Source organism: Macrosteles quadrilineatus, unplaced genomic scaffold, assembly GCF_028750875.1.
Source record: "Macrosteles quadrilineatus isolate MER2022 unplaced genomic scaffold, UCM_ALF_1.0 Scaffold_8__2_contigs__length_117827958, whole genome shotgun sequence".
NCBI classification, from domain to species: Eukaryota; Metazoa; Arthropoda; class Insecta; order Hemiptera; family Cicadellidae; genus Macrosteles; species Macrosteles quadrilineatus.
The window spans coordinates 44745143-44772406 of NW_026542601.1; the positions used below are offsets into that span (position 1 = coordinate 44745143).

At 35.7% G+C, this 27264-nt stretch overlaps 1 protein-coding gene across 2 annotated transcripts; it reads right to left on the reverse strand.

Moving 5' to 3' along the window:
- Positions 1 to 185: 185 nt before the first annotated feature.
- On the reverse strand, positions 186 to 26128 carry LOC129001499 (hepatocyte growth factor-regulated tyrosine kinase substrate-like). 2 transcript variants are annotated; one of them, XM_054428810.1, is made up of 15 exons: positions 25956 to 26128; positions 25141 to 25225; positions 23351 to 23426; positions 22570 to 22758; positions 17318 to 17467; positions 16100 to 16224; positions 15122 to 15203; positions 14630 to 14731; positions 13439 to 13498; positions 11947 to 12093; positions 10213 to 10438; positions 5594 to 5778; positions 3432 to 3558; positions 2999 to 3094; positions 186 to 1000 (listed from the first exon to the last, which is right to left on the reverse strand). In XM_054428810.1, exons 1-15 carry the CDS (start codon positions 25990 to 25992, stop codon positions 390 to 392), a joined length of 2298 nt encoding a protein of 765 aa, XP_054284785.1. In that variant the 5' UTR covers positions 25993 to 26128; the 3' UTR covers positions 186 to 389. The 2 variants fall into 2 exon arrangements, with proteins under 2 accessions (XP_054284785.1, XP_054284786.1); XM_054428811.1 differs by lacking the exons at positions 22570 to 22758; positions 23351 to 23426; positions 25141 to 25225; positions 25956 to 26128 and adding an exon at positions 20915 to 20993.
- Between the last annotated feature and the right edge of the window lie 1136 nt (positions 26129 to 27264).

A 27264-nucleotide genomic window follows, 5' to 3' on the forward strand; every position in this document is an offset into this window, starting at 1 on the left:
TAAAGATTAACCGTCAAGATTTCCTATTCCGTTATGAAATGAAAAACATATAAAACAGTTACGATTGGTGAGATATTTTATACTACAATATTCCTTTGTTTTTCAAAAATACAGATAACCATTTTGCTGCACAGATTAAAATCTAAAGAATTAGACAAGGATTATACATGATTTAACCCAACAGCTTGACTACAAATTATTTATTTTAAAGCGACAATTAAAAGCATTCAATTATATAAAGTACATAGATAAAATTCACTTGATATCATATAACGCCATAAAACATTTCCCAAAATGTATTTAATTTTCTTAACCATGCAATGCCTGCTGGAATAAACATATTAGCACAATAACTGGTATATGGTATATGACAATATAATTGTTGCGACTTAGTCAAAACTAATGAGTTCAGCCGTTTGTTGCTCTTGTGGTTGGGGAATTTGTGACTGAGGTTGTGAAATTTGAGGTTGAGGCTGTTGATGTTGGTAGCCCTGAGATGGGGCACCAGGGAGCATTGGAGGTCCTGACTGTGGAACCATTTGAGGGATTTGGTTGGGAGGCATGCCAGGCCCTTGATTTGGCAGTCCCATATTACCTATTTGCGGGGGAATTCCTTGAGGCTGAGAGGGAATTTGTCCCTGTTGAGGGGGTATTTGACCTTGATGAGGCATTTGACCTTGAGGAGGTATTTGACCTTGATTAGGCATTTGACCTTGCTGAGGATGAATCTGTCCCTGCTGTTGAGGGAGTTGTCCCTGTTGTTGGGGAATTTGTCCCTGCTGTTGGGGGATTTGTCCCTGCTGTTGGGGAAATTGTCCCTGCTGTGGGATTTGCCCACCTTGCTGAGGATGAGGTGGTATCTGACCTTGTAGATGGACCGGAGACGATCCCATGTGAGTAGGCAGAGAAGCAGGGCCCATTGACGGGGGTCCCATCATCTGAGGGCCCACCATACCATGTGGGGGGCCCATGTACCCCGGCATCATCATTCCCGGCATACCTGTCGAAAACACAACTTGTTAATGGAAAAATACATTCTAAAAAATTACAACCATTTGTTACGAGAAAATTTCTATATAGTCTTAATATCCTAAAACATTTTAAATACGAGGCATGCTTTTTAAGTAAGTACCATTTTTAAATTACTCCGTTGCAGCGCTGCGATTGACATTTTGGACATTTGCGCTGTGGATGTGCATCTATTGGCGAGCCTCCGCCGTAAATTCGGCAACAATTGGCTGTGTTTACATCCGGTTTCAAACATTCAAAATGGTGCTGCCAATTGAGACTGCCGCCGACTGTGAAGTGCGTGCTGTAATTAGAAGTGTTACAGGTGTGAAAGCTATTGAAATTCATCGACAGATTCGTGAAGTGTATGGCGAGAACATTATGAGTGACGTGATGGTAGGAAAGTGGGTAAGGGCATTTAAAGACGGCCGCACCAATGTTCATGATGAGCAACGCATGCACTGGGTGGCCATCTGTCATCACTGATGAATTGGTGAGTAAAGTCGATGAAAAAGTGAGAGAGAACAGATGGTTTACGATCTCATCATTATTTGATGAGTTTCCTTTACTCATTATGTTCTCGCCATAGACTTCACTAATCTGTCAATGAATTCCAATGGCTTTCTCACTTTCAGCACTTAAAAATCTAATTACGTCGCGCACTTCACAGTCGGTGGCAGGCTCGATTGGCGGCACCATTTTCAATGCTCTAAACTGGATGTAAACACAGCCGATTGTTGCCGAATTTCCGGCGCAGGCTTGCCAATAGATGCACATACACAGCCCAAATGTCCAAAATGTCAATCACAGCGCTGGAACGGAGAAATTTAAAACACTTTTAACACTTAATTAAAGTATTTTACCTTAGAAATTTATTTGATAAGTGTTTAACATTTATCACATAATTGATTAATTTTATGTCAAGCACATTTTCCAGTTCTTTAAATACTTAAAAAAAGGCCACCTTTGGACAATTAATCTTAGAGAACAAAACAAAAATGATAGTAAAGAAAGTAAATGCATTCAAACAAAATCGCACAAGTAGTAAAAGCTAAAAGTAGTTTAAGGTATGTTTTATACGGCATATGAACATTAGGTAAGTAGCACAAAGCCTACTAGGCAAAAACTTGAAGAAACACAAAAAAATATGGATATAACAGAAATAAAACAGCAAAAAGAAGACAGAGCTTTTGAAAGTGAATGATTTCAATGAATAGTACCGGTACCAGTAGTACCTGGGGACCGAGCTTTGGCTAGGTAGTTTATTTCCATTGTACCCCTATATCGAGTAATTTGTAGTGTAATCTTTTCTCAATCGTGACAACTGATGTTTTTCTTCCTTTGTATTGTATTTTGTAATCTAGTATACTGTGGATGGCTTGTTAAAAACACATGTTACAAGTCTTTCCTTCACTTTTTCCTTGTTCTTTTGTTCAACCAACATAATATTAATTTACTATTAAATCCTAATTCACTTCCGGCCAATATTAAAAAATGTTGACTTTATTTTTACATAACTTAATTAGATTTTAGTTGACTGCTTTAACTGCATTAAACATGTTTTTAGGCCAGAAATAATTTATTTACAGCATTTGAAGGTAATCGAAGCTGTTTTCGAGATCTTTTTGCAAGCAAGCATACATACAAGCAAATATTGTTCACATAAGAGTATAGGATAAATTGTAATGTTGGAAATGAAAGATCTATCGATTCACAATCTTTGGGAAATTACTGCATCTTTGAACAGGTGAAAACACTGACAAACAGTTTGGATGTGAAGCAACTATCCATATTGGAGACAAAGTACAATTAGACATGTTGCAGCTTACTCTGGTATTGCTGCAATGCATCCATAACATCGGCCACTACTTTCACCAGTTCAAAGAAGCAGTTATCTGTTGCAGACAGCCTACTTTAGCCCTGAGAGCCCTCTAAGATAGATATAGTCTAAGCTATATTTCCTATGATAGTTTAGTAAAAGTGTGTTTACCTTGAGCTGGGGCAGGAGTGTAGTGAGGGTGAGAGTAGCCAGCAGGTACAGGACCTCCCATCACATAACCTCCGGGAGGAAGACTTTCGTAACCTCCTGGAACATAAGGATCAGCTCAGTAACTAGTACTGTGTTATTTATAGTTCTGATTTAAACTTAATTCAATTATATATGATAATCTACTTACCTGTGTCAGTAGGTGTCAATTGTAGTTATCTTTTATGCTTCTGGCATACGTAAGTAGATTTTCATAAATCTTTAGGGGTTGTTTGACTGTACATAAAGAGAACTTAGTTGAATAAACCGCTCGCAGAGTATTCTCCAGTAAAAAAATTAGTCCTATTACTTCTCGGTTCTTGATAATTTAATCATTTATATGGATTATACGACATATTGTTCCTTTTCAGTTTAGCTTTGTTAAAAAGGTGTATACCTGGTGGCATGTAGCCCAGCCCTGCGTACTGGGACGACATGAGATATTGTTGTTTCTGCTGCTCCTGTCTCAGCTGCATCTCCCGCTCCTGCTCCTGGATACGCTGGAGAGTGAGTTGTCGTTGGTACTGCAACAACAAACACAAGTCAGAGTGATGCTAAGTAAGGTGGAGAGTGAGTTGTTGTTGGTACTGCAACAACAAACACAAGTCAGAGTGATGCTTAGTAAGGTGGAGAGTGAGTTGTTGTTGGTACTGCAACAACAAACACAAGTCAGAGTGATGCTAAGTAAGGTGGAGAGTGAGTTGTCATTGGTACTGCAACAACAAACACAAGTCAGACTGATGCTTAGTAAGGTGGAGAGTGAGTTGTTGTTGGTACTGCAACAACAAACACAAGTCAGAGTGATGCAAAGTAAGGTGGAGAGTGAGTTGTCATTGGTACTGCAACAACAAACACAAGTCAGACTGATGCTTAGTAAGGTGGAGAGTGAGTTGTTGTTGGTACTGCAACAACAAACACAAGTCAGAGTGATGCTAAGTAAGGTGGAGAGTGAGTTTTTGTTGGTACTGCAACAACAAACACAAGTCAGACTGATGCTTAGTAAGGTGGAGAGTGAGTTGTTGTTGGTACTGCAACAACAAACACAAGTCAGAGTGATGCTAAGTTAGGTGGAGAGTGAGTTGTTGTTGGTACTGCAACAACAAACACAAGTCAGAGCGATGCTAAATAAGGCTGATTGTTTTTCAAAATGTATTTAAAATTTGTCCTACAGGACATTTAGGGTTGGTAAATATATATATAACCCAGAGGTTGGCCAAGAAATACGTTCCTGAACGGCTACTATTTGAATGAGGTTAACCTTTTCTATCCCACGGGGGCATCTACACGTCTGAGCGCTAGCCCTGCGACCAGCCTACACGTGCGCGTATGAGTGTTGTTTGAATTTGTTGCGCTAACATACCGATTGAAGAAGAATATATAACTTGTTTAGTATTGGCTTGTTTGGGGAAGCCTGTTCTTGCAGTTGGTATAACTCCCAAAAACATTTCTGCATTTACACTCAGCTTAAAATTTTTTTTTTTTTATTAGGTGAGACTTTGCTTTTAAAACTATGTAAAAGATTATGATTATCTAGGTTTACTGTTTATTTTAAAAATACAATTTTCATAAAACCCATGTTTGATACCTACTATTTTTAGATTCTCATTTTTTTCTGAACATAAAAGTACAGATATTAGTATGTTCACTATTACACCTTGGTACTTTACAAAATTCTTTTTTGAATAGTCTGATACTCCACAAATATTGGGGCTCGACTTTGACCTTGCAAATGCCTGAAGTCATAAGGTTAAGACCCTGTACACATGAGAGCGTTGCAGCGCGCATTACGTGTCGCGCGTTGCGTCCTAGAAACACAGCAATCAAAGTGCGTACACATGCAGCGCCAGCGCTTTGGCCAACGCGCGTTGCAACGCGCGCCTCAGAGGTTCACCGTGCAACGCGCACTGCCAGCGCGCCTCGAGTTACAAAGGTTCTAATGATGAACACATGTGAGCGTTGTAACGCGCATTATAGAGTAGAGGGGAGTAGGTTTTTATGTATGTTTGCTGAGTACTTCTATATACAATACCTTATGGTAATTATGATGTTCTCTCACAAGGTGCTAGACAGACTTTAACTTTCGTTAAATGAAGCAATTAGCATGTTTTAGTATTTAAAAGCTGACGTTCGTATCCTCGAGTAGGCTACAAAGTAAAAACGAAAAAAACATACGAACTAAACTTTCTTGTAAAAATTTTTCTTAGGGAATTTTCTCCGACACAATTACCTAGAACCGCTTTACTTTTTTATTTTGATGTCCACAAAGGCAAAAAACATTAATAATTTAATATTTTATCATTGAAATATTAAATAAAGCTGCAACGAGGGTATTTTGTTTTGTTGTATTTCTTTATATCTATAGTACAACTCCCTTACAAAAAAGTTAGTAAAAACTACCTTTTAGACTTTTATGGCTACGCCGAGACCTGCCATGAGACAAAATTGTTCAAACGCGCGTTGCAACGCTGTCATGTGTACGCAAATGCTTATCTGAAGCGCGTTATGTGTACGTAGCCTATGAATTGATAATGTCCCTTGAACTGATAATGTAAACTTCACCTGAAGATACTCCTGCTTCTTCTTACGCATGATATCAAGTTTCTGAGCCATCTGGTGTTGTCGTTGTCTCTCGGCAAGTTCCGCTTCTCTCCGCAACTTCTCACGATGTTCATCGCGCAGAGCGTCTAGAGCTGCACGTGCGTCCTTAACTTGCACCAACTTGTCTTGTAGCCCCTCATAGTAGACTGATAAAAAATAACAGTTACAAATATCAGTATAAAAATAACAGTTTTGCTAAAAAAATTGGCAATACAGTGGAGCTAAGTTAGTGTAAAATGGGGATGAGTAACAGTTGAAAGTAAGTGTTACAAGAAAAAGTTTAAGCAGTTTTGTTACTAAAAAGTAGCAGATGCAAGCAATTGTTGCTAAAAGCAACAGTTGCAAACAGTTTTTGAATTTTTACAGAGAACAACTAACAGTTCAAAATGATTGTTACAAAATGTCGGATAACAATGAATGTGAATAATAATTAATGTGAATAACAATTAATGTGAACTAGATAACCTGTTGCTCAAAATCGAGCAAAACTGCAACTTGTAATAATATAATGAAGAACGAAAAACATAAACACCAAAACCTCAATCATAGAGTCACTCTAAAGTAATTTCTATGACTAGAACTAGAAATTATAACTTCTATGATAACTTCTATAACTATAACTTCTATGATTCTAGAAACGTGAAAAATATGATGTTGAAAAAAATTGTAAAAGTGATCTACGGTACAATATTTAAATATAGATCCGTTCTCATACTGCTTTGGTTATCTCTTATGTACTGTAGGCAGGCGCCCTCTATGAGAACGTAGATGTTAACCACACACTGTAAAGTGAGCTTTTCAGACCTAATGTAGCAAGCTAAATCCCTATCTTAACGCCAACCAGTACGACACGTACTATAGCATTGTTAAATAATTTTTTTGATATGTTCAGTTTTAGGCGTGTTTAAATTAGGTGCCCCAACCAAAGTTAGGTTGGGAACATAAGAGTGGATTTTACGACGTATCTAGAACGGATTCACGTTTAACACTATTAATTTTTGATGAAAAAAAGACAAAAAAACTAAGATTTATTTGGCCAGGTGGTGCTCTGTTTTCAGCTTTAAAATAGCTGCGAAATCTATACAGGTAGCATCATTGTAGCGAGAGAAGTCACTTCTTTTGTCTCTTACTATGCACATAACAATCTATCTTGACTCCTCGGAGCTCTCGTCCCTACAAATTTCTGTCACAGTTTTAAAATATTGGGCAAATGGGTGGTACTTACGTATTACACGGAGGCCACTTATTTTACAGCGCGCTGCGACGGTTGGGTTAGGTTGGGTTATCATAAGTTTTTATGACTCATCTCGTATCGTTCGATTTATAACGAAACTAGGAAAGTTCTACAAACATATTTATGATAACCCAACTTAACCCAACCGCCGCAGCGCGCTGTAAAATAAGTGGCCTCCGTATAATACGTAAGTACCAAATGGGTTGGCATTGTGACCCTATTTCCCGCAAATTTGTTCATCGCATTTTTTGTTTAATTTTTTTTACATGCACTGTTGGGTTCCAGTGCCAACGACGTACTTATAGATCTGTGTGTATTCAGGATCATGACCTTCTTGAGGAATTATATTACCTACTCAGTGGTAAAACTTGTCATGGATCTTGAAACTGTAGATCCCCTGTGTGACCCTCTCGTCAAAATGAGCTTCAGAGCTGACCATGGGAAAGGTGGAATTGAATTTAATTTAAAGATAATTTCTGGATCCAAGATAATTACTGGATCCAAGCCTCACAGCCCTGTTTTCAGATCGGGGGTTTCCAATAAGATCCTGAAAGTATGTAGAATTCCGCAAATGAGGTAAACGAACCTTTCATTTATGGCAACAAAGAGTAAAAATTAAACTTTCTCGGTCAGTATTTTCTTGCTTAAAATGTTTAGCCACCACAATGTAAACATTTAACGTTAATTTGTCCGAGATTGGATGTATCACCCCACCACGGCGGTACTGCCACTCTGTATCCGTCAAATTGGGAGGTTGATGCAAGCGGTAACGTTTGCGTTCCCTCCAGCCACTCAAAGTTCTTTGTCTTGCTGGTGGCATTTAATTTTAAATTTATATAAAATACGAAACCAATCAACAGAAAACACTGCAAAGGAATTTTGATACACATTGTAAACAACATGATAATATGGTAATGTAACGGGTAACTACACTGTGAATTACCAATTTCAAACATTCACTTAATCACACCAAACTGTAACCAAAACTAAATAATTCAGTAAAATACTATTGAAGGGAAATAAATTCAACTATTACAAACTATTTGTTGTCAGGTCTTGCTAGTAAACTCTTTATTTATGAACCAGACTTAGTTAACAGATGTTTAAATAAAAATATAAAATTCCGGCTTTGCTCTGGACTGGAAGTAATAAGTACTGCAGTCTGTGGTTAAACTTAAAAACTATTTCAAACTACGTCCATATGTTTAGTTGTAAACAAAGGGAATTGAGTTTGATATAATGTCAACAGATAGCGCCGCCGTTCCCAAACTTTAACCCTCCACTGTACTTAAGTGGCGCCCCTTCTTAATATTCTGAAACGTATTTGCACATCTACATGAAAATACCTTTAATTTGGCACCTCAAACGTTAAAATCCGTCAAGCCGTTATCGAGTTATGACTGTGAAAAGAAAACTGCTTGCGTATTAATATATAGATAACAAAATGAATCTCAGATAACAAGGAGGTCGCATAGATTTTGAGGTTAGGGTTACGGTCCGTTATTATGAAGTCAAATACTTGTAATATATATCTTCAAGCAACACATAGCAAATGAAAAACGATAATATGTCATTTTGATGCAAACCTTTTTTATACATAACATAGTATTGTTAAAAAAATAAATAACACCTTAAAATGCAACAAGTTGTCTTGAAAAAACTTGAAACACAGTATTATTCTAATTACAGTAGAACCCCGGTTGACCGAATTTTGGTTAACCGAAACGGTTCCATAAAATAATACGGGGCTAAAATATAAGTAATATCAATGCTTTAGTAACATCAGTTGTTTAGTTTAAAGTATTTTCTAACCCATTGTAACATTTCTGTAGCTAAAATAAAATACTGTATTGTATAGATATTGTTTTAAATCTATTTTCAAACTCACCGTGGTAATACACAGGCTATTTTTAGCATATGACGGGTTAACCGAAAAATTGGTTATCCGAAACAGCTCTCCCCCCTTTATTTCGGTTAACCGGGGTTCTACTGTATGATAAACCAATACACTACATTACTTAAAACAAAACACTACTAAGGCGGATCTTTTTAGTTTAAAAAGTCAAAGTTACATTTTGTTCAAGTTTGTTTGACTTATCTATAACTTGGCAGAATTACGTCCACATCAAAACAGCAGTGCCAGTAATGAAGAAGACTGACACTGCTATTGTTTATTTTCTGCAGACGGCTTGTCCAGTCCAGTTTGTCATCGGTAGCCGGCCAACCTATAGTATGATTGTTCAGGGAACACGGTTGGCTGAAGGGTCAACCCTACTCACACACACGCAGGCCTCACACACACACACACACACACGCAAGGGATTAGGACGGACCAGAGACCTGCCGTGTGAGTCATAACTGGCTAAAAGAAATTTAACTATCAATTTTTTTTATTTTACCTTTCGGTATAAAGTTAATGCTTTTGACTTCAGCTCAAAATGTTGAGTAAAATGATACCAAACAATATATTTTTTGCAAAAATGTAGAAGTTACAAATATTTTTTTCTACTATTTCTTTTCATAATAATTTTGTATTTGGACTCATTTTTCATGGAATTAAACAAAAAATTTACTGACACTAAGCATTTTACTGTATTTCTAACTTAAAATGATTTGCGATTTTGAGGTATCATACAACAGATGTTATATTTTTAGGTAGTGAAGGTGATCGGGGCATTTTAGGCAAATAGGGTGAAGGTGAGTGTGCGTGCGTGAGTCGGGTCACTCGCAGGTGGCCAAGCTCCAGCCGCTTTCAGTAAAAAATAAGACTATAGTGCCGAGCGATATTAATTTTTAAGGTTATTGCCGTTCATTTTAACTTTAAAATAATACTTAATGGTTATACCAAGTACCGGGTACTGTATTTGTTTCAAAAAATCACTTTAAATTGATTGCTATTTTTACGTTTCTATAAATAGAAACATACCGTACTATAATCAAGTAATTATTGTTTTCCTACTGAAAATAAAAATATATATTGAGGCCAAAAACTATCTCGGATAACCCGAGGGCTCGGATAATAGGGAGTGTACTGTACATAATAAGAGATTAGAGAATTTGGTGAAAAAAACATGGCCACAAATAGTTGTGACATGACAACACACTTTTTTGACAGGAGTAAAATAAAAGTTTACTGTGACAACACATTTTCAAAACATACCTTAATCCTAAAAGTATTCCTAAAATTAAGTGTGCCAAATAAATTAATAACTCAAATAAAACAATCGCCTGTAGAACTTGCACGAAAACCATTATGTAACCTGTTTGTTGTTTGAAGCAATTATTAATCCTTTAAATCTTTGGAGTGTATTAAACTAAAGTAAAACATAATTATTTTGCTACCCACCTCGACTATCGTCCTGCTGTTGAATGTAATGTAGAAGTTTGGAATGCATCGCTGTTATGTTCATGAACAGTTTCTGAACAGAAGAATCGTTTGCAATGCTTCTTCCGCGAGAAGAGTTGCTCTTCATGCGGTTCACGAATATCTCCACTTGACTTTTCAGATCTCTCACAAATTCCTCCATCTCACTGTCAGTTGCCACTCCGTTCTGCTCCATTTCATTTGAAAGCTAGACAAATATGAGAATTTAAAGAATACTGCCATTTATTAATATGTGGTTTTTGTTAGTAAATAAATTCAAATTCAATTCAAATTATCTTTATTCATCAAGTACCTACATTAGAAATATATACATGAATAGTGACACATTTCTTAATGATAAAGTTACAATAAAATATACATGCTTATGGTAAATAAGAGAAAAATTGTAAAAGAACAAAGAACTAACCGTTAGGCTAGGATTATACTAGGACGCTGGCGTCCGGGATGCTGGCGTCCGAGAGGCTAGCGTCCCACCTCGAGCCGAAAAATTACGTGATTTGTGTTGGGATGCTAGCCTCTCATGTTTAGTCCCTTTTGTTTATATCTATTTAAATAACATTAGGTTTAACGAGTACCAAGGTTTGATGCTTTAAGGGGGCTAATAAAGTGTGTTTTTAGTAAAATACTGTATTATTAGCTTAGTATAAAACAAATTGGCCAAGTTTAATTAAAATATATCCATACACAAGCAAATTCCAACACTTAACAACATTTTCTATAAGAATAACATGGCAATTTTTAATATACTCTTTTTTTTAATTTTCTCCATAACTAATAACAGTAAAAAAACATTTAAATATACTTATTACTTAATACTTAATATACTAAATTATTTGTTTTTAAGCTCATTAAAATTGTCTAGAGAGAAATTGGGAATTTTTCAGTTTTATGGGCCAAAAATGACAAACCCCCTTTTTTAGCACATAAAACCCCGTTCCCAAGGTATGTTCATGCTGGTTCGCGAACTCATTCACGTTTATCCCACCCTTCACCTTAAAACCAAATTTCTTCAAAATAGGACAAAAGTTACTCCAGTTATCGCGTTTAGAGACATATATATATATATATAATATTTAAATCTATACGAACGGATGGTGTTTTTGGCCTCTGGGGACATCAAAATGAAAAAGTAAATCGGTCCCGGGCCTAGGTCTTACCATGCCACCTACGGTAATAGCTTCGAGCGTCCGGTGGCTTTTTTAGCATCCGACGCTAGCATCCATAGTAGAATCGACCCCATTTGATTTAATGCCCCGCTAGCGTCCCGGACGCTGGCCTCTCGGACGCCAGCGTCCTAGTATAATCCTAGACCTTAAACATACTTTTATTAGTAGAGAAAGAGAAGTCAACTACAGTTAAAGAGAAAAATAAAGAGATGTAACACCCAAAGAGCAACTCAAGTGATCCCCTAAAGCTAGCGATCCTATACATCTAGTGTACAATATCTTTAACTCCCCGACTTGAATGTGCATGTTTAAGTTCATAATGATGGGTTGGTTATATTTTTCACCGCAGACATTTTGCATGATTAGTAAAAATACCCCAGCTGCAAACCTGCAGCTAATTGGATTTTAACTTAAATATTTCCATATATTGTGTATAGAGGGAGAAAGAAACAAAAAACAAATATTGGTAGTTTGTTAACAGCTAATGGTCTTAGTTACCGTACAAACTATATTACATCATTTGTTCTACCTGTTTTCCCATGTTAGTAGCGCTACTGATGGGTGCAGGAGCTGATGGGCTGCTTTCTTCAGTCCCTCTGTTTTCCCAGTAAGATCGGTTCAGATACCTCGCCAATTCCGGATCTTCTTCTATCGGCGGGCTAATGACCTCTTGCCTCTAGAAAACGAGAACACTTTTGTTATGTTAAACCAGTTACACTAAATTATAGTGGAATTTGGTTAGTTAAAACTCTAGGGAGCAGTCCAATATTTGAATTAGTGAATTTGATACGTCAAGTGATAAATGGTTTGAAAATCAAAGGTTATGTTTCTACTTTTTTCAGTAAGAGTCAAACTGAATTTGGAATGGATTTAGGTTGTATTTATCTTTGCATGCTTGATTTTACAAGCATGAATTTCAATTTCTTTGTTAACTAAAGAGTATATATACATTATACATATTTCTATGGTGTGTTGCTAGCCTAATGGTAAGCTTTCCGGACTTCCAGTGTGGGAGGGACAGGGGTACTTTCGTATTACATGGTGGCCACCCTTATACAGCGCGCTGCGGCGGTTATGTTAGGTTGGGTTATCATAAATATGTGTAGGGTAGGACTTTCCTAATTTTTTTATGAATTGAACGATACCAGATGAGTCATACTTTCGCCTGCCAAAGTAGGCCAAGGTCAGGTCGTTGGCTGGAGTGCAAGCATCACCTGCCACCGCCTGTATCTGGGTCAGTGTCCTGAATGATGACTCATCTGGTATCGTTCGATTCATAACGAAACGAGGAAAGTCCTAGAAACATATTTATAAAAACCCAACCGCTGCAGCGCGCTATACCTACTTGACGGGGTACATGTGGCAGCTACCGGCGTCGGCGCATTCAACTCAATCCTCGCCGAGATTGCTGCCTTCTGGGAGGCAGAACTCAAAGGCCGCTAATCGTAATCATGTCAATTTTGGACAGTAAGTCAATTTAAGTAGGCCTATGTTCTTTTCAATTATGTACCATAGTTATTTTTGGTCTCTGGTAAATAAAATCCTTTTAAAATAAGTGGTCTCTGTATAATATGAAAATACCAGGACGGGTTCAATTCCTGGCACATCCACTAAAGATTTGTCAAGACTCATGTCAACACAAATTATGTTTGTCCTATAACAGCCAGATTCCGGGGGGTTTCAGCTCTCTGGGCTCAAATATCACGATATATATATATTTTTTTTTTACATTCTAAAAGTGTAAACGATTACTTATTATAAATATATATTATAAATAAATACAATTCCTTATACAGATATGTTTACTTGATGTCTAGTATTCTTGAAGGTAGAGGGAATATTCAGTGGGGGGAATTCTTATAGAGAATAATTGAAAATGTTTATTAAGATATCTATTATTATTTAAATTCTGTCTGACCTTTTACATTATTAATAATTTCTTTGGGTAGGCCTATATATATTTTTTTATTTTACTAGTAAATTATATTATTTTCATAAAATTTTAATCTGTACCAACTTACCACTGGCGGAGGGGAGTAACTTTTGGTTCTAGAAGTAGGAGTCAAACTTCTGGTAGTTTTCTGAAAATAAAGTCACAATTGTTACCATACGTTTAGTTCCAGATTAATTGCTGAATTTTTCATCAAATGCATACTTATAATATAAAACAATACATAAGAACTTTTATCTATTGAATATACAATCTTAGAACACAAGATATTTTGAACAAGCTGCATTTTTTCTATCCATGACTCAACGTTTTAAGGAGTTTGCTAATCAGTACTCCTTTACACAGAGTAATTTCTAGAGAAAAACTTGGAAGTGACGCCTTCAAGCTAGGATGAGGAGGAAAAGCAATAGTCTTTGACTGCATAAAATAGTAAGTAATATGGGACTATGGTAAGGGTATCTGCTTTTGGAACAGCTTAAGGACGGGACCGCTACAGTCAAGCAAGCACTTCAAGATAAACAAGCTTTTAGATAAGAAACAGGGAGCGCAATAAGCCTACTTGCGGCTGACGTGCCTAGGGATAGGTTCTGTCCCCAACTAAATCAATCAATAGAGTTGGTGAAATTTGTTTACTACAGGGACTTATTTATTAGCTTACAATGTCTCAAACTGTACTTTGTTATCACCAACACTTCGCCTTCAATGCTTTTAGACCCTTTTATTGAATATAAAGTAAATCCCCTTTTAACCACATCCCGTTAAACCAAAACATGAGTTAACCTAAACCATCATAAAGATTAAATCAATTGGAAAATGAGGAACAGTCCGCTAATGCGCAAGTAGTTGGTTGGCTTGGCCGACAGAATATAATGGAGCAGACAACAACATGGATCTCATACTGTGAAAGTTTAGGAAACAACTGTAAATTATTTTATGACATGAAAATTTTGTATAAAGGTGTGTATTTTAAGAAGGCTGCTATTAAAATTAAAATGACAGCTTTAGATCTCTTTGAATTGCCTTTTAATTCCTAACATTTCTTAACCAGAAAAAATAAGATCTGAAACAACTTTGTCTCCTTTATTAAGTTAATCAAGTAGTGTGCCAATAAAAAACTTTGCCAATGTTCAATCTCTATGTTACAGCATAATGCAATATCTCTAAAACTTATTTCAGAAGGGGACCATAGTTATAAAATAAAATAATAAATATAACAAATCACTATTTCATTTCTTATAACAATATTTTTTTTCATTCTCACATGTTTCTCCTTGTGTTCAGCTTCAGACTGAGATAAAGCTAGAGCAAGTTGAAGTTCTTCTTCTTCCTTCAACTCGTCTTCACTTTTACGAGGAGGAGGAGCCTAGAAAAAAACAAAATATCATTTAAACATAACTGTTCAACAAATTGTTACAGCATCGCATGTATTTTATTCTTTTCTATTTCCCTGTAATTAATAATTTTGAGGTTAACACTTAATGAGATTCAAATGTTGGACCAAGAGTATTTTTATTTTCTTAGCTGGGAATCGCTTTTCACATTACTTCAGACTAGGCCTAGATGTTGTGGCACGATCACTTAGATGAAATCCATTAGTGATTTGCAGGATTTGATCCCGGTACCTCAGGGACCGAAGTCTCTTGCTCTACCTGACACACATATTTAACTGGTAGTGTTGATCAGCTTGCTCTCATGGACAAAGAGTATCATGCAGTAAAGATGCATTCAGTTCAAACGTGGTTACATTACTGACCTGATTTTGCTGGGCTAAAGAGCTCGTCAGATATTCCACAGGAAGTTCTTCAGTACTATCTTGTTTCTTGGGTGTGGCTGGCCTGGGAAAATACAAGATTATCACAAAAATATTTTTACATTAGGTAAATGAATAGGCCTAGCTTATATTCAAAGGAAAATCTTTCTTTCTCTGATAACATAGGGACGTTACTTTTGAAGTGTTGATTTGCCTAGCCCCAGTGTTGTTATGGTTAGGTAGGAGTTTTGATAACACTTTCATTTAGACATGTGCGAGCCTAAGATTTTGGATCGTCGAGATTTTTTTGTGATGAATGTGAAGTAATGACATAAAAAACCTTTGTTACGATTTTCCTTTTCAAAATAAAATTTGATCTTAACAAATTTATAAACACCAAACACATGTTCGACAAACACATGAAATGGATGGTAGGAATAGAATCGGCCAAGGCAGCGTACTATGCCATAGTGGAATCAGACATAAGGTGCGGGCAATCAGACATTAAGACAACTGATTTGTTGGGGTGGTACCTCTGACAACAACCAAAAAAATCCTGGTGGTTTACACGAATGCTGTCAAGGTACTTTCTGGCCTTGGCCCCCCAGAAAGTTGTAGAGAAGCTTTCCCTTTTCAGCACTTTTATTTATAAAACCATCCCAATGCACATGTAAAGCCCCATCAGTAAACAAACTGAAAAAGGAACTCTAAAACTAGCTTGTAAATAAACCAGTGTGCTCAATCAAGGAATTTGTTGACCAAAGAAGATAATGGACAACTAAAGGAACCAAATAATAAATAATAAACTATTACAAAACAAGTTTTGACACTAATGATTCTTTTTATAAATTTCAAAAATAAAGAAATTTGTCTATTGTATATCGTAGATAGCTATTGACTGTGTGTTCCTAACTATATATAGACAAAATATTATGTTTGTACATGGCTTATTTGTAGGGAATATGTTTAGTTTTTACTCACTTGCTATTCTTGTTGTAGCAAGCTTCGCAGACTCTGACTTCTTTTTCGATCCCGAACTTGGGCAGAGTGCAAGTCTTGGCAGAGCACTGCGAGCAGAACACCTGTCCACAGGCGCGGCAGTGGTGCTGCGAACAGAGGAACAGTGGAAAATGAATTTGTAGAACTTGAGCAAAGTGCTGCAGACAGTAAAACAATGAGCAAATAAAAACGTTCTTCCCTTTACCTAGTCAAAAATGTGTCTCTATACTCCGATAATGATTAGTGATGTGTCAGACACATATCAGTAGCATAAATTTACTCTGCCCAAAACAACATGAGTTGGCTGGGCACATTGTTAAACATGACCTTGCGGAGCCTGAGAAATGTTTCTAGACGACAGGGGTCTGCCTTGTAGTTACAGCGGGGAACTCAAAGGCGATGAGTAAACCCTGACACAAAATCCGGCAGCCCAAAGTAGTAGCTGGCAGCTACAACATCAGATCAGAAGAGGTGGGTAATAACCTGCTTCAACTTAAAAACAAAAACAATTACGGAAATTGAAAGTAAATAAAACCAGACTGAATCTTTAGAAACAAACCTTTGGCATGAAACATCGGGCGAGAATTGGATCAAGGAAAAGGGTAAAACAAGGGGTCAATTGAAGGTGGTGGATGGATAGAGAGCTCTTCTGAATACCCTAAGCTCCCAAGAATTTGATCAACATGTTGATGAATTTGATCAACATAAGAGGAGGTAATAGGAATTAAGTCAAGTCACTATGTCTACAGAGGTAGGTAAAACATAATACACAAAACGAAAGGTACTACTTTTTTTAGAAAACAAAAACACAGTTGTAAAACAAACTGTCCAATATGTTTAAGCGCATCTAAACGGTCAAGCAGACTTGGGCCTAGAATGGCTTGTTTGGTTAAAAGCAGCCAGATGATGAACCAGACGCTAACATTGGTCAAAAGCACCTGGTCAAGGGCACAGGTATACGATTCCCTAATTAGTGACATGCACAATATGCATCAGTTGACGTGCAAGAACCCTGAGTCTGTCCATTCAAACAATACAATAAAAATTGCTGGTGAAAACCAAAAGAAGAAATAATAGCTGTAAAATCATGATTAGAAAAGAACAAGGTTATCCTGACAAATTTTGCAGTGAACAAATTATTTTTCTTGGTAAGGATGTTCAAATTTCTCATTTGCATTCTAAAAGTGTATGTAAACATACCTTACGCTGCACCATGCCGAACTGCACGCGGCAGCGGTGACAACAGTCGCCGTCTGCCCACGCCGGAGCCGTATCTGCGGAGAACATCGCGTCACTCTCCTTCAGTGGAGGGAACTTGTAGTCTCCAGCCTTCATTATGTTCATAGTGTCCTGCGGAACAAACAAGCCAACTTACTTAGGCTGCCATTTGTATGTAGACTATCACAATACAACCTCTTTGAACCGAACCCTGGATCAACCGCTACTTGGTATAACACATCTGGATATAATTAGAGGTCACTACGTCAAACAATCCGTCCTGAGTTTTAAAGCTCAATTTTTGGAATAGTATATTGCAGTGTCTTACCCAGTGTTTCAATTGTACAAAAACAGTCCGGAGCTTATTATAAACTTACAATTTGGTTCACTATAATCTAAACTTTTCCTTCCTAACCTAACTTCCAATAATTAGGCTAGTAATTTTAATGATTAATGTAGCCTCGAATTTGCATAAAGTCAGACCTACCTAAATAAGTCAGCTTATAACACAAATTTCAAGATGATTTGCGGTGTTAGCCCCACAAGTACCAGACAAAAAATAGTGCTTAAAAATTGCCTAATCTAGCCAAATAAATAAAACTTTGTAAAAATTGCATGAATAGCTTAAGTTCATAAACATAATATTTTTAAATTTTAATTATTGTTTTAATTGAAAATCTTTTACCTTTAGCAGTTTAAAATCAAGATGATCAACTGTAGGCCAGTCAATATCTACACGAAAAAAGGCAAACATCGCAAATGCGCATGTATCTACGATTTTTTTATATATTGTTAGGTACCCTAAGAGTACTTTATACCCAAGTTTGCAACCCTGAAAACCCTGTGCTACTCCAATGATACTCGAAAAACTGTAAAATACTGGCTCTTTTTTTTTGTTTTATTGAAAAAATCTAACTGAAGGAAGCGTTTATCAGGTATATTTATCGTATACTTTTTTAAAGTTAACTAAATTTGCAACAATAGGAACCCAGTTAGAGACCTTTAAGTCCATTTCTTGCAGATATACAGTTAGTAAAAAATAGGACAATTTTTCAAACATTGAAAGATTATCGGTAGGCTCATTTGCCAAGATGCGTACCGGCTGAAGTAATGGTCATAGAAAAAAGTCTTTAGGAAGTATTTAGTAGATAATTTAATAAGCTTTAATTTAATTCCAAAGTGGTGTGGCTAGGCCAAAAAAATTTAAACTATAAAAATATCATATTTTGCGTAAATGTTGTATTTTGGGTTGTATTTCTTAAAAAGATTTGGACTCTACCTTCAAGACATGCTTGGCCTAAAAAAGCACATGAAGTCAGACGAATATCGCACGTTCACATGGGGATCCTTTACAATACGTCGCTCTGATAAGTTCTGGTCTGGTTTGTGGACAGATTTGACCATGGAACACGTACTGATGAGGTCCATGAAAAGCCAGGGTGGGCTAACTCATGGTCGGGGAATATCAATTAGTGTGCTGGCGCGCTGGTCAGTAGGGTTGGTTTCCATGCTCAACGTTTGCGAGGAGGTGGGACGTTTCACTGAAACTATGACTCTAACATCAGAACAGCACGTTGATATGAGGGCATCCCAAATTGCAATAGACACTGTAGACACACAAAAAAATAAAAATAAATCAAGATGTGGTTCAACAACCACCCTCCATTTCCAGTCAGTGATCGCCTATTTTCCATCCACAGTGGTATCGTCGGAGGCCCTGATATCAACTGCCACTTAGCTTAAGAACTGGGAGCAGGAGGAGTGAAAAAAAATTTAAATTGACTTTAGGTACTGGCTACTGTCATTATTAATTTGAAGAGTGCAAGAATGTGAAATTGACATTTTATAGATGTAACACATGGCTTCTAAAAAACAAACAATTACTAAGAAATAAACTGAAAAATAAACTAATTATACATAACGTTTAAGCACAAAAAGTGTTTAGAATTTCGCCCTTTTGGAAGGGCCAGGTTTCATTCGGTCTCGATCAGTGGCGTGGTGAGGGGGAGGAGGGATAACGTTTTCTGGAGGTTGAGTTGGGTGGTCAAATGATGTTGGGTGGCCCACATCCTCATCTAGGACGATAGGAGTGATGTTGTTGCAATTTTGTCCTTGGCAAAAGAGGTATAGAATAGAACACTTGAGCCCTGCCTTTCTGGAAGTACACGTTCGTCTGTTCAGAGCTTAATCCGTTGAGGAGCACCAGTAGGTCGACATCCTCCCCAATGATAAAAAACCTGATCGAACGATGAACTCTTGGCAGTCCACACTGTATCAGCATCGGCGTCCTCTTAAAATTGATGTATTTAAATACCAAGCACCACAGCAACGTTTTTACCAAAGTAGTTAAAAGTAAAACATAGCTGACGTATCCCAACACAATGGATCTGACTGAATCATTTTGATGCCAGATAACCTTGGGTAAGATGTAACCACCATCAATCACTATGAACGCTTTGAGCGGAGTAAATGTTGAATAGAAGGAAGAATTTGTGCCCTTGCGCATTCCTTCCTCAGTGAATAAGGACAGTTGATACGATGCTAGCTCGCATATGCAAAATGCTGCTTCAATTGTTCATCTGATTGTTTTGTAACGCAGACCCTCTGGAATATGGTAAGGAGATCAACATCAACTCTCTTGTTGAATACTTTTACAGACAAACTTTTTTTTGGCCTAGCCACACCACTTTGGAATTAAATTAAAGCTTATTAAATTATCTACTAAATACTTCCTAAAGACTTTTTTCTATGACCATTACTTCAGCCGGTACGCATCTTGGCAAATGAGCCTACCGATAATCTTTCAATGTTTGAAAAATTGTCCTATTTTTTACTAACTGTATATCTGCAAGAAATGGACTTAAAGGTCTCTAACTGGGTTCCTATTGTTGCAAATTTAGTTAACTTTAAAAAAGTATACGATAAATATACCTGATAAACGCTTCCTTCAGTTAGATTTTTTCAATAAAACAAAAAAAAGAGCCAGTATTTTACAGTTTTTCGAGTATCATTGGAGTAGCACAGGGTTTTCAGGGTTGCAAACTTGGGTATAAACTACTCTTAGGGTACCTAACAATATATAAAAAAATCGTAGATACATGCGCATTTGCGATGTTGAATGCTGTTATTGACTGGCCTACTGACTTAGTGCCTTTCTAAACACTTTGAGTAAGACTGACTCATTCAATGGAAGGGAAATTCAACTGATATCAGATGATAAAAGCTTCCAAAGTAAACAATCTTTGTGTTTACCAACTTGTGGAACTTTAATCATAGAAGTTGAATAATTTGTAAAACATTTTCATCTATTAAAATATTAATAAAAGGTTTAACCACCCACTGTAATAAATATAATTTAAATATATTTTAAAATCTAAATAAAAGTACTGACAGACATAACTATTTTACCAATAAAATGAATAGCTGAGAATGGACAAATTACATCCAAGCCTGAAATGATTAAATTAATAGATAGGCCACTAGATTTATGTCCAGTTCCCCAACTTCCCTAATGAAAAGCTGTAATATACTTTATATACTGAAATATTTGTATAAACAATATGAAATATTCCGACTTACATGGTGAAAACTTTAGTCGCCTTTTTACAGGAGACTAAAAGTAGTTGACTAAATTGAGAAGGTCTGGGTGGAAGACGGGTGATATTGATTCAATTCATAAGGCTTCCCAATACTTCAACCGATTATGTCACTTAACTATAACTTAATTTTATTTTCATATATTACAATGTAGTTGATTTTTACTTAAGTTTTCTATTAAGTTTTATATACAAAATAGGTTACTAACAAAATTTGTGGATATTAAAAACAAAAAAAACATGTTAATTTCAAACCAATGTTTCTGTTTATGTCAAAAGAACAGCTGAGCTTTAAAATGTTCTACATTTATTTCAGATCCTATGTTAATGATCAGGTAATAGTTTACACCCAAGCAGGAAATGAGCAGTAAGTAAATTTTAATTAAACAGAGTTTTGACAGAATTAAATTCAGCAGGAGATTGAACTTCATTAAATTACAGTAAGATTTGTAGATTTTATGGTGTCAAATACAACCGTACCAATCTTAAACTAACCTATATTTGCTATGCCTTTAACTATATATCACAACTTTTGTTAGTATTTTCTTTTTTTTAGGAGGGGATATTTTATGTTGTCTTATTGCTTTTAAAATATACAAAAGTTGTTTGCTAATAATAGTACACCCCTTATTAAACGGGGTTGTTGGGACTAAGACTACCTTGGTTACAGAATACAATTAATTGTCAAGGCCTATATGGTTGGACGGAAAAATATAATTGGGAGTAATTATTGAACAAATTAATGTTAAACCATAAAAAGATTTAATAGTTTTAACCTCCAGGGGGTGCATCTGTCTTATAGGCACAAATGGGCACTTCACTCTTAATGACCAAATTAATATATCTTATATTAAAACAGATAATTGATTAAAATAAAGGAAAACAAGTATATGGTAAGCAGTGATGTTGATGGTATTTTTTTCAGCCCAGAAACGCTCACCATTGTCCAGGATCAAAAATTGATCACCTGTTAATTTTGGACTTTTGGAGAGAGCAAAGTGGGAACAAAGATCTCAAAACATTCTGTCCAACTGATATATAAAACATTAACATCATGAAAATACAAAATTAGATTGAGTGGATAAAAAGATCAACCGGTATGCCATTTTTGAACTTTAGGTAAATAGGTATTTTTAAATCTTATTATGAGGGGTTAATATGACATTATGGCTATGATTTACATTTGTATTGTACGTCAAAAAAAAAGGCTTTTTAAGTGTGTAGAAATGAACGATCCCAGATAGTTTTCTTTACTGTAATGAGCAGCTTGAAACAAACTCCGTGACACCACTACCATGGCTCAACCCCTCCCTGAGGAGTATCTGCGAGGGTGGACCTCGGCCTACCTTGTCTTCCAGTAATAGGCAAAATGATGTATTTAGTTCTTTTTCGCCCAAGGGCAACGAACAGATGTCCTTATCTTCAACAAAAGTAAAAAAAATTCACACAAAATGGCTTTTTTTGTTCAAAGAAATGTTTAATAGATCCTCTCCCAATATATATTTGCTGCCCTCATCACAAATGGTCACCATTTGATTGAAAAGTATTAAAGTATTAATCAACATTGAACTAAATTACAAATTGATTTTTAACACAAAACATGACATAAAATCAAATAATTAAAATATGTATGTCTACCTGAACCGCCCTGTACTTGGGGCTGTTTCGGAAAGCAAACGCCCATGCTTGTATCAACTCGAGGACTTTGCTCCGCACGTTCTCGTGAGGACTCGTCCTGACCAGCTCGCGCAGTTGCTCCATATAGGGCTTGGTCCCAATCTCATCGTGTATGAGACTACCGCAGTTTTTGACGCACGACTCGAGTACCTGTGAAACAGCAAAGAGAATTGTGTAAATGATTAGTGGCAAAATTCAATGAGGGTTACAGTATATTCTTAGGGTAAATTTCCTCAAAGAGATAGCTTTTAAGTTTAGCTAGCTTAAATGAGAAATTAATTCAGGAGTTTGATGTATTCACAGCTTATAGATCACATAACTTAACACTGATATTTTGTTTTACAGTAAAGACTAAGACCGTAGGCATAGCCTTTTCTAATATAAAACCGCATTGTATTGTGGCAACGTCGCACTGATCGGCCTATTGCCATGGTAATAGTATCAATAACAAACATGTGAAGATAATGTTACGCAGACGCTCTATGATGAATTAATGCTAGGACTAAACAATTATCAACTAGGATCTAGAAAATTTACCAGTAGGGCTATCTAAATAACAATAGGATAGACTACTTGGAAAAAATTTTATGTTGTATATAATTTAGTTTAATCATTATGAATAGAATAGGCCACAACTTTACATCAAAGCCAACTCAAAACATTTAAAATGATAACAAACTTTAAGAGAGCCGACAGATTAATCAACATAGCTTATAAAATAAAACTGAATACCGGTACTTACAATCAGTCCAAACAAAGCAACATGGGGATTCGGGTTGATCAACTTTTTTTTAATTGCAGCAAGGGCGTATTTTGGTCTGAAAAGAAACATATCTTTTAATTCCCTTATGTTACCAAATGTCATTCATCATACAAAAATTCTTTGCCAGGCTAAGAATCTTAACGAATCTATAAAATATTAAGATTCAAGATTCAAGATTCAAGATCTTTATTTGTCATTAAGCAATACAAGTATTACAATAGACATCGTCAAAGTTTTTTTCTTTTTTTTTCTAATAATACATACAGTTAATTTCCTGTTAGAGTAGGCCTAACAGCAAGAATGCACCAAGTGAGTAGCAATCACTCTTTAAAAAATAACAGTTAAACATAATTAAATCTAAAATAAATAAATTAACAATTTACATGTCAATGATCAAAAATAAAATCTGTAAATATAATAACAATAAAATCTTTAAATATAATAACAATTAAATATTTAAATATATTAATATTAACATTGATGTTCTAAAAACATAGGGAACTAATATCACAGGCCAGATAATCGTCTATGGAATAAAAAACATTTTCCTTAAGCCATTGTTTTATAATAGAAACAAATTGTTTAAAGGGTACAATCCATGCCTTTTTTGGCAATTTATTGAATAGTTGTATCTTCATACATATGTGGCTGCTCTTTGTTTTTTCCAATCTTACAAAAGCTAAATCCAATTGATAGTTATTCCTAGTATAGTACTGATGAGTTTCGTTTCTAGTTGGAAAATTTGTCAAAGACTCCTTAACATCTATTAGACAACAGTAAATATATAGATTAGGCAAAGTCAAATTAAATTAAAGTCAATTAAATCCAATACTCACATATTACAATATTATAAACCACCAATAGTAAAATATTGAAACCTGGCACAGTGGTTACATTCGCCCTTAAACTTCAGGTCAGTAAAATAGAGTGTTCTATTGAATTTTGGGATAGGATACTAAAGTGTTAAAAAAGTTGATAGGCCTACTATACTAGGTACTTATCTACCAAAGAAAAGGAGAGACCAAAGGAAGCGAACGTGGCTAGCTTAAACTCTCTATGGTCTAAATAAACTCAATGTGTATGCAACTACTAAGACTGTAAAGAGAGGAAATTTCCAAAAATATACATCTTAAATTACTAAAATAAATAGGATGGTGAATCACAATGCTCTGGCCTTGACTAAATTCTTCCTCCTAAGGATTTTATTTAACGGTTGGGCATACTTTATTTAGATCCAAACGAACTCAAACTGGAACTTAAATAAAGATGGTACGAAAACTCCTACAATGACGAATTTTAAATAACATAGGCCTATTACCAAACAGTTAGAGCCTATCTTATAGCATAAAAGTGACTTCCTCCTTTTTTTTATTGAGACTTAAGTATGCTGATGGTATCTCCCCAACTCTGACAAGCTAGCCTATGTTCAAACGCACATGATGTGGTTATCACATTGACTTTATTAGTTATGATACTTGTGTGTGGATGGTGTTTTGATTCATTTAATAATTATTGACAAAATCCTAATAAATGGACCCTAGAGAACGTCACTGTATTGACACAACTACAATACTGTACTTTAAATAGGTACTTTCTACGTCAAATGTGTGAGAAGGTCACTCTGACCATCGAGGCTGAGACGATTTCGCCCAAAAACCTTGAATCTATTAAATTTAAATGTTCTTAACAAACACTTAACATATAACCCCTTATATATAACCTAACCCCTTTTTCACAATTACAAATAATAAATGGAGGGCTATGCTTACTGAACATCTCCTTGACGTATTTGGTCACAAATTTGCAGGATAACCGGCCAGTCTGGCTCCAGACGCAGGTGACTAGTGGCTTTGTCTGAAAAAATCAAACATTTCATGATTCCAGAAGGTTTGAATGTTAACTGAATGAAACTTAAGTTCACACGTATCACACACTTACACGCACAACAACCTTGAATGTTCTAAACAAACTATAACCGAGCACTTTTTACACTTTGAATTTATGTTCTTTGATAACAGTACACTGTATAGGGCCTACTGAATTTTTCTAAATAGGCCTACATTAACTTAGTTTTGTTGAGAACCTAAGTAACCTGTTGCCAAAATCAGTAGGCCTAACAACTATTGTTAAGTTAGCATTATCTGACCCCTCTTATTCGTGTATACCTACTCAATGGTTAAATGTAACACTCCTAGGATTAAACGAAAATATTCATGTGGGATGAAATGGGATTTTTCATTAATCAAAAGTGGGATAACTTATAACGAGATTTTCTTGACCAATTTTGTTTTGGTTGTGGGTATGGATACACTGGGATGGAACCTTGCACCATCTGTAAGCCTAATGCATTGTCCATGGCCATATTGTAATAATCTATTGCTTGATTGCCAGAAGAGCTAACATTCATTAACTAAGTATAAATAAGTAGCTAGCAACTGTGACAATTGACAAATCTAGTCCAAAAAAATATTTACAATATGGCATGGTTTACTGCTTCACAAAAGGGTCCATAAATGTTTGTATGGTCAACTTGAATTGAACCAAAAGTAAAGCCATGACCATAACCTAAATCAAGAAATATTACCAAGTAGCTTGTCAAAGCTTGATGTTGAGCGAAACATTGTAATTCTTGCCAAGCACTAGGATCCAAGAAAATAATGAGCAATTTAAAAGTTTATGTTTGTTGAGCACACTTAATACTGATATCACGAAAACTAGTTTGACATTATTTATCTCGCAAGTAGTTATGAATCAGAGACAGACTGACAGACATCTCCAGCTGTCGGTCGGTTTGTGAATCGTGATGACGATGACGTTGGGAAAGGGAAAAAGGAAATATAACAAACTAGAAACGATCCGATACTATCGACATTAATATTTTACTCGTATCGACAGTATCATAGATTATATGGAAAATGTATAATAAATGTATAAAATGATAATAAGGTTTAGATGTAATTAAATGAAAAAGTAATGGATCAAATTAGAATATAACAGCATTTACATCACTAAATGAATCAGTAAGTAATATCGTTAATATCATAGATAAAACATACTCATACTGCCAATATACTAGACTTGTGCTTAAATTCAAGCTTCCTCTCTCACCTCTAATTCCAAACTCAACTGTTTTGCTGATGTACAACAGCATAGCTATCATATATTCACACTGTTTTGTGGATGCTATAATGACGAAGACAATCAAGGAAAGTCCAGGGGTTAAAGATGGATACTGCACACAGGTTTGGATTGAAATGCAATTAAATTAAAATGCTTTTTTATGGAGGCAAACTTAGGACATCCTGGTCCTTTCTTACAGTTTTATCTATAGTACCTCTAACCATCATGGCCACATTTAACTCCAGGCCGCGGCCTGGTAGAATAATTGGCAACGTTGCAAGTGGTGTTGCCTAGCGCCAGACGTCCCATAAGATAACATGGTAGACAGGTGACATCAGCTCATTAATTCGAGTATTATTTGTTTAAATTTATGAACATAAATGCATTAAAAGATTGAAAATAAAACATATAGAATTAAAAAGCAAAACAATATTTAAATTGAAAATATAATTTTGTATATTTAAAGTGGAGTAAATATTTTCATAGCTCAGTAACCAAGCTTTCATATTATTAAAAAAAATACATAAATACCATTAGCTGCCTCCAAAACAAAACAGCTGTTACAACCCTACTTGCGATGTTGCCACTTCGAAGGCCGCGGCCTGGACTTAAAGGTGGCCGTGCTCTAACTCTAAGAAAGACAGTTACACATGTCTACAAAGTTACTGTAAGAAATGAAACGAATGAAATTAAATAAAATGAAACCATATAGAGCTTCATTTTCATTAAAACGATGCATTTACAAAAAAATAAGATTTTTTCCATAAACACCT

Coding starts and splice junctions, on each gene's coding strand:
- LOC129001499 (XM_054428810.1), bottom strand. CDS start 25,992: ATGTTTCGCTCAACATCAAGCTTTGACAAGCTACTTG. Junction 14,732..15,121: donor CTTTAGCCCAGCAAAATCAG/GTCAGTAATGTA, acceptor GTTTTTTTCTAG/GCTCCTCCTCCTCGTAAAAG. Junction 1,001..2,998: donor CACTCCTGCCCCAGCTCAAG/GTAAACACACTT, acceptor TGTTTTCGACAG/GTATGCCGGGAATGATGATG.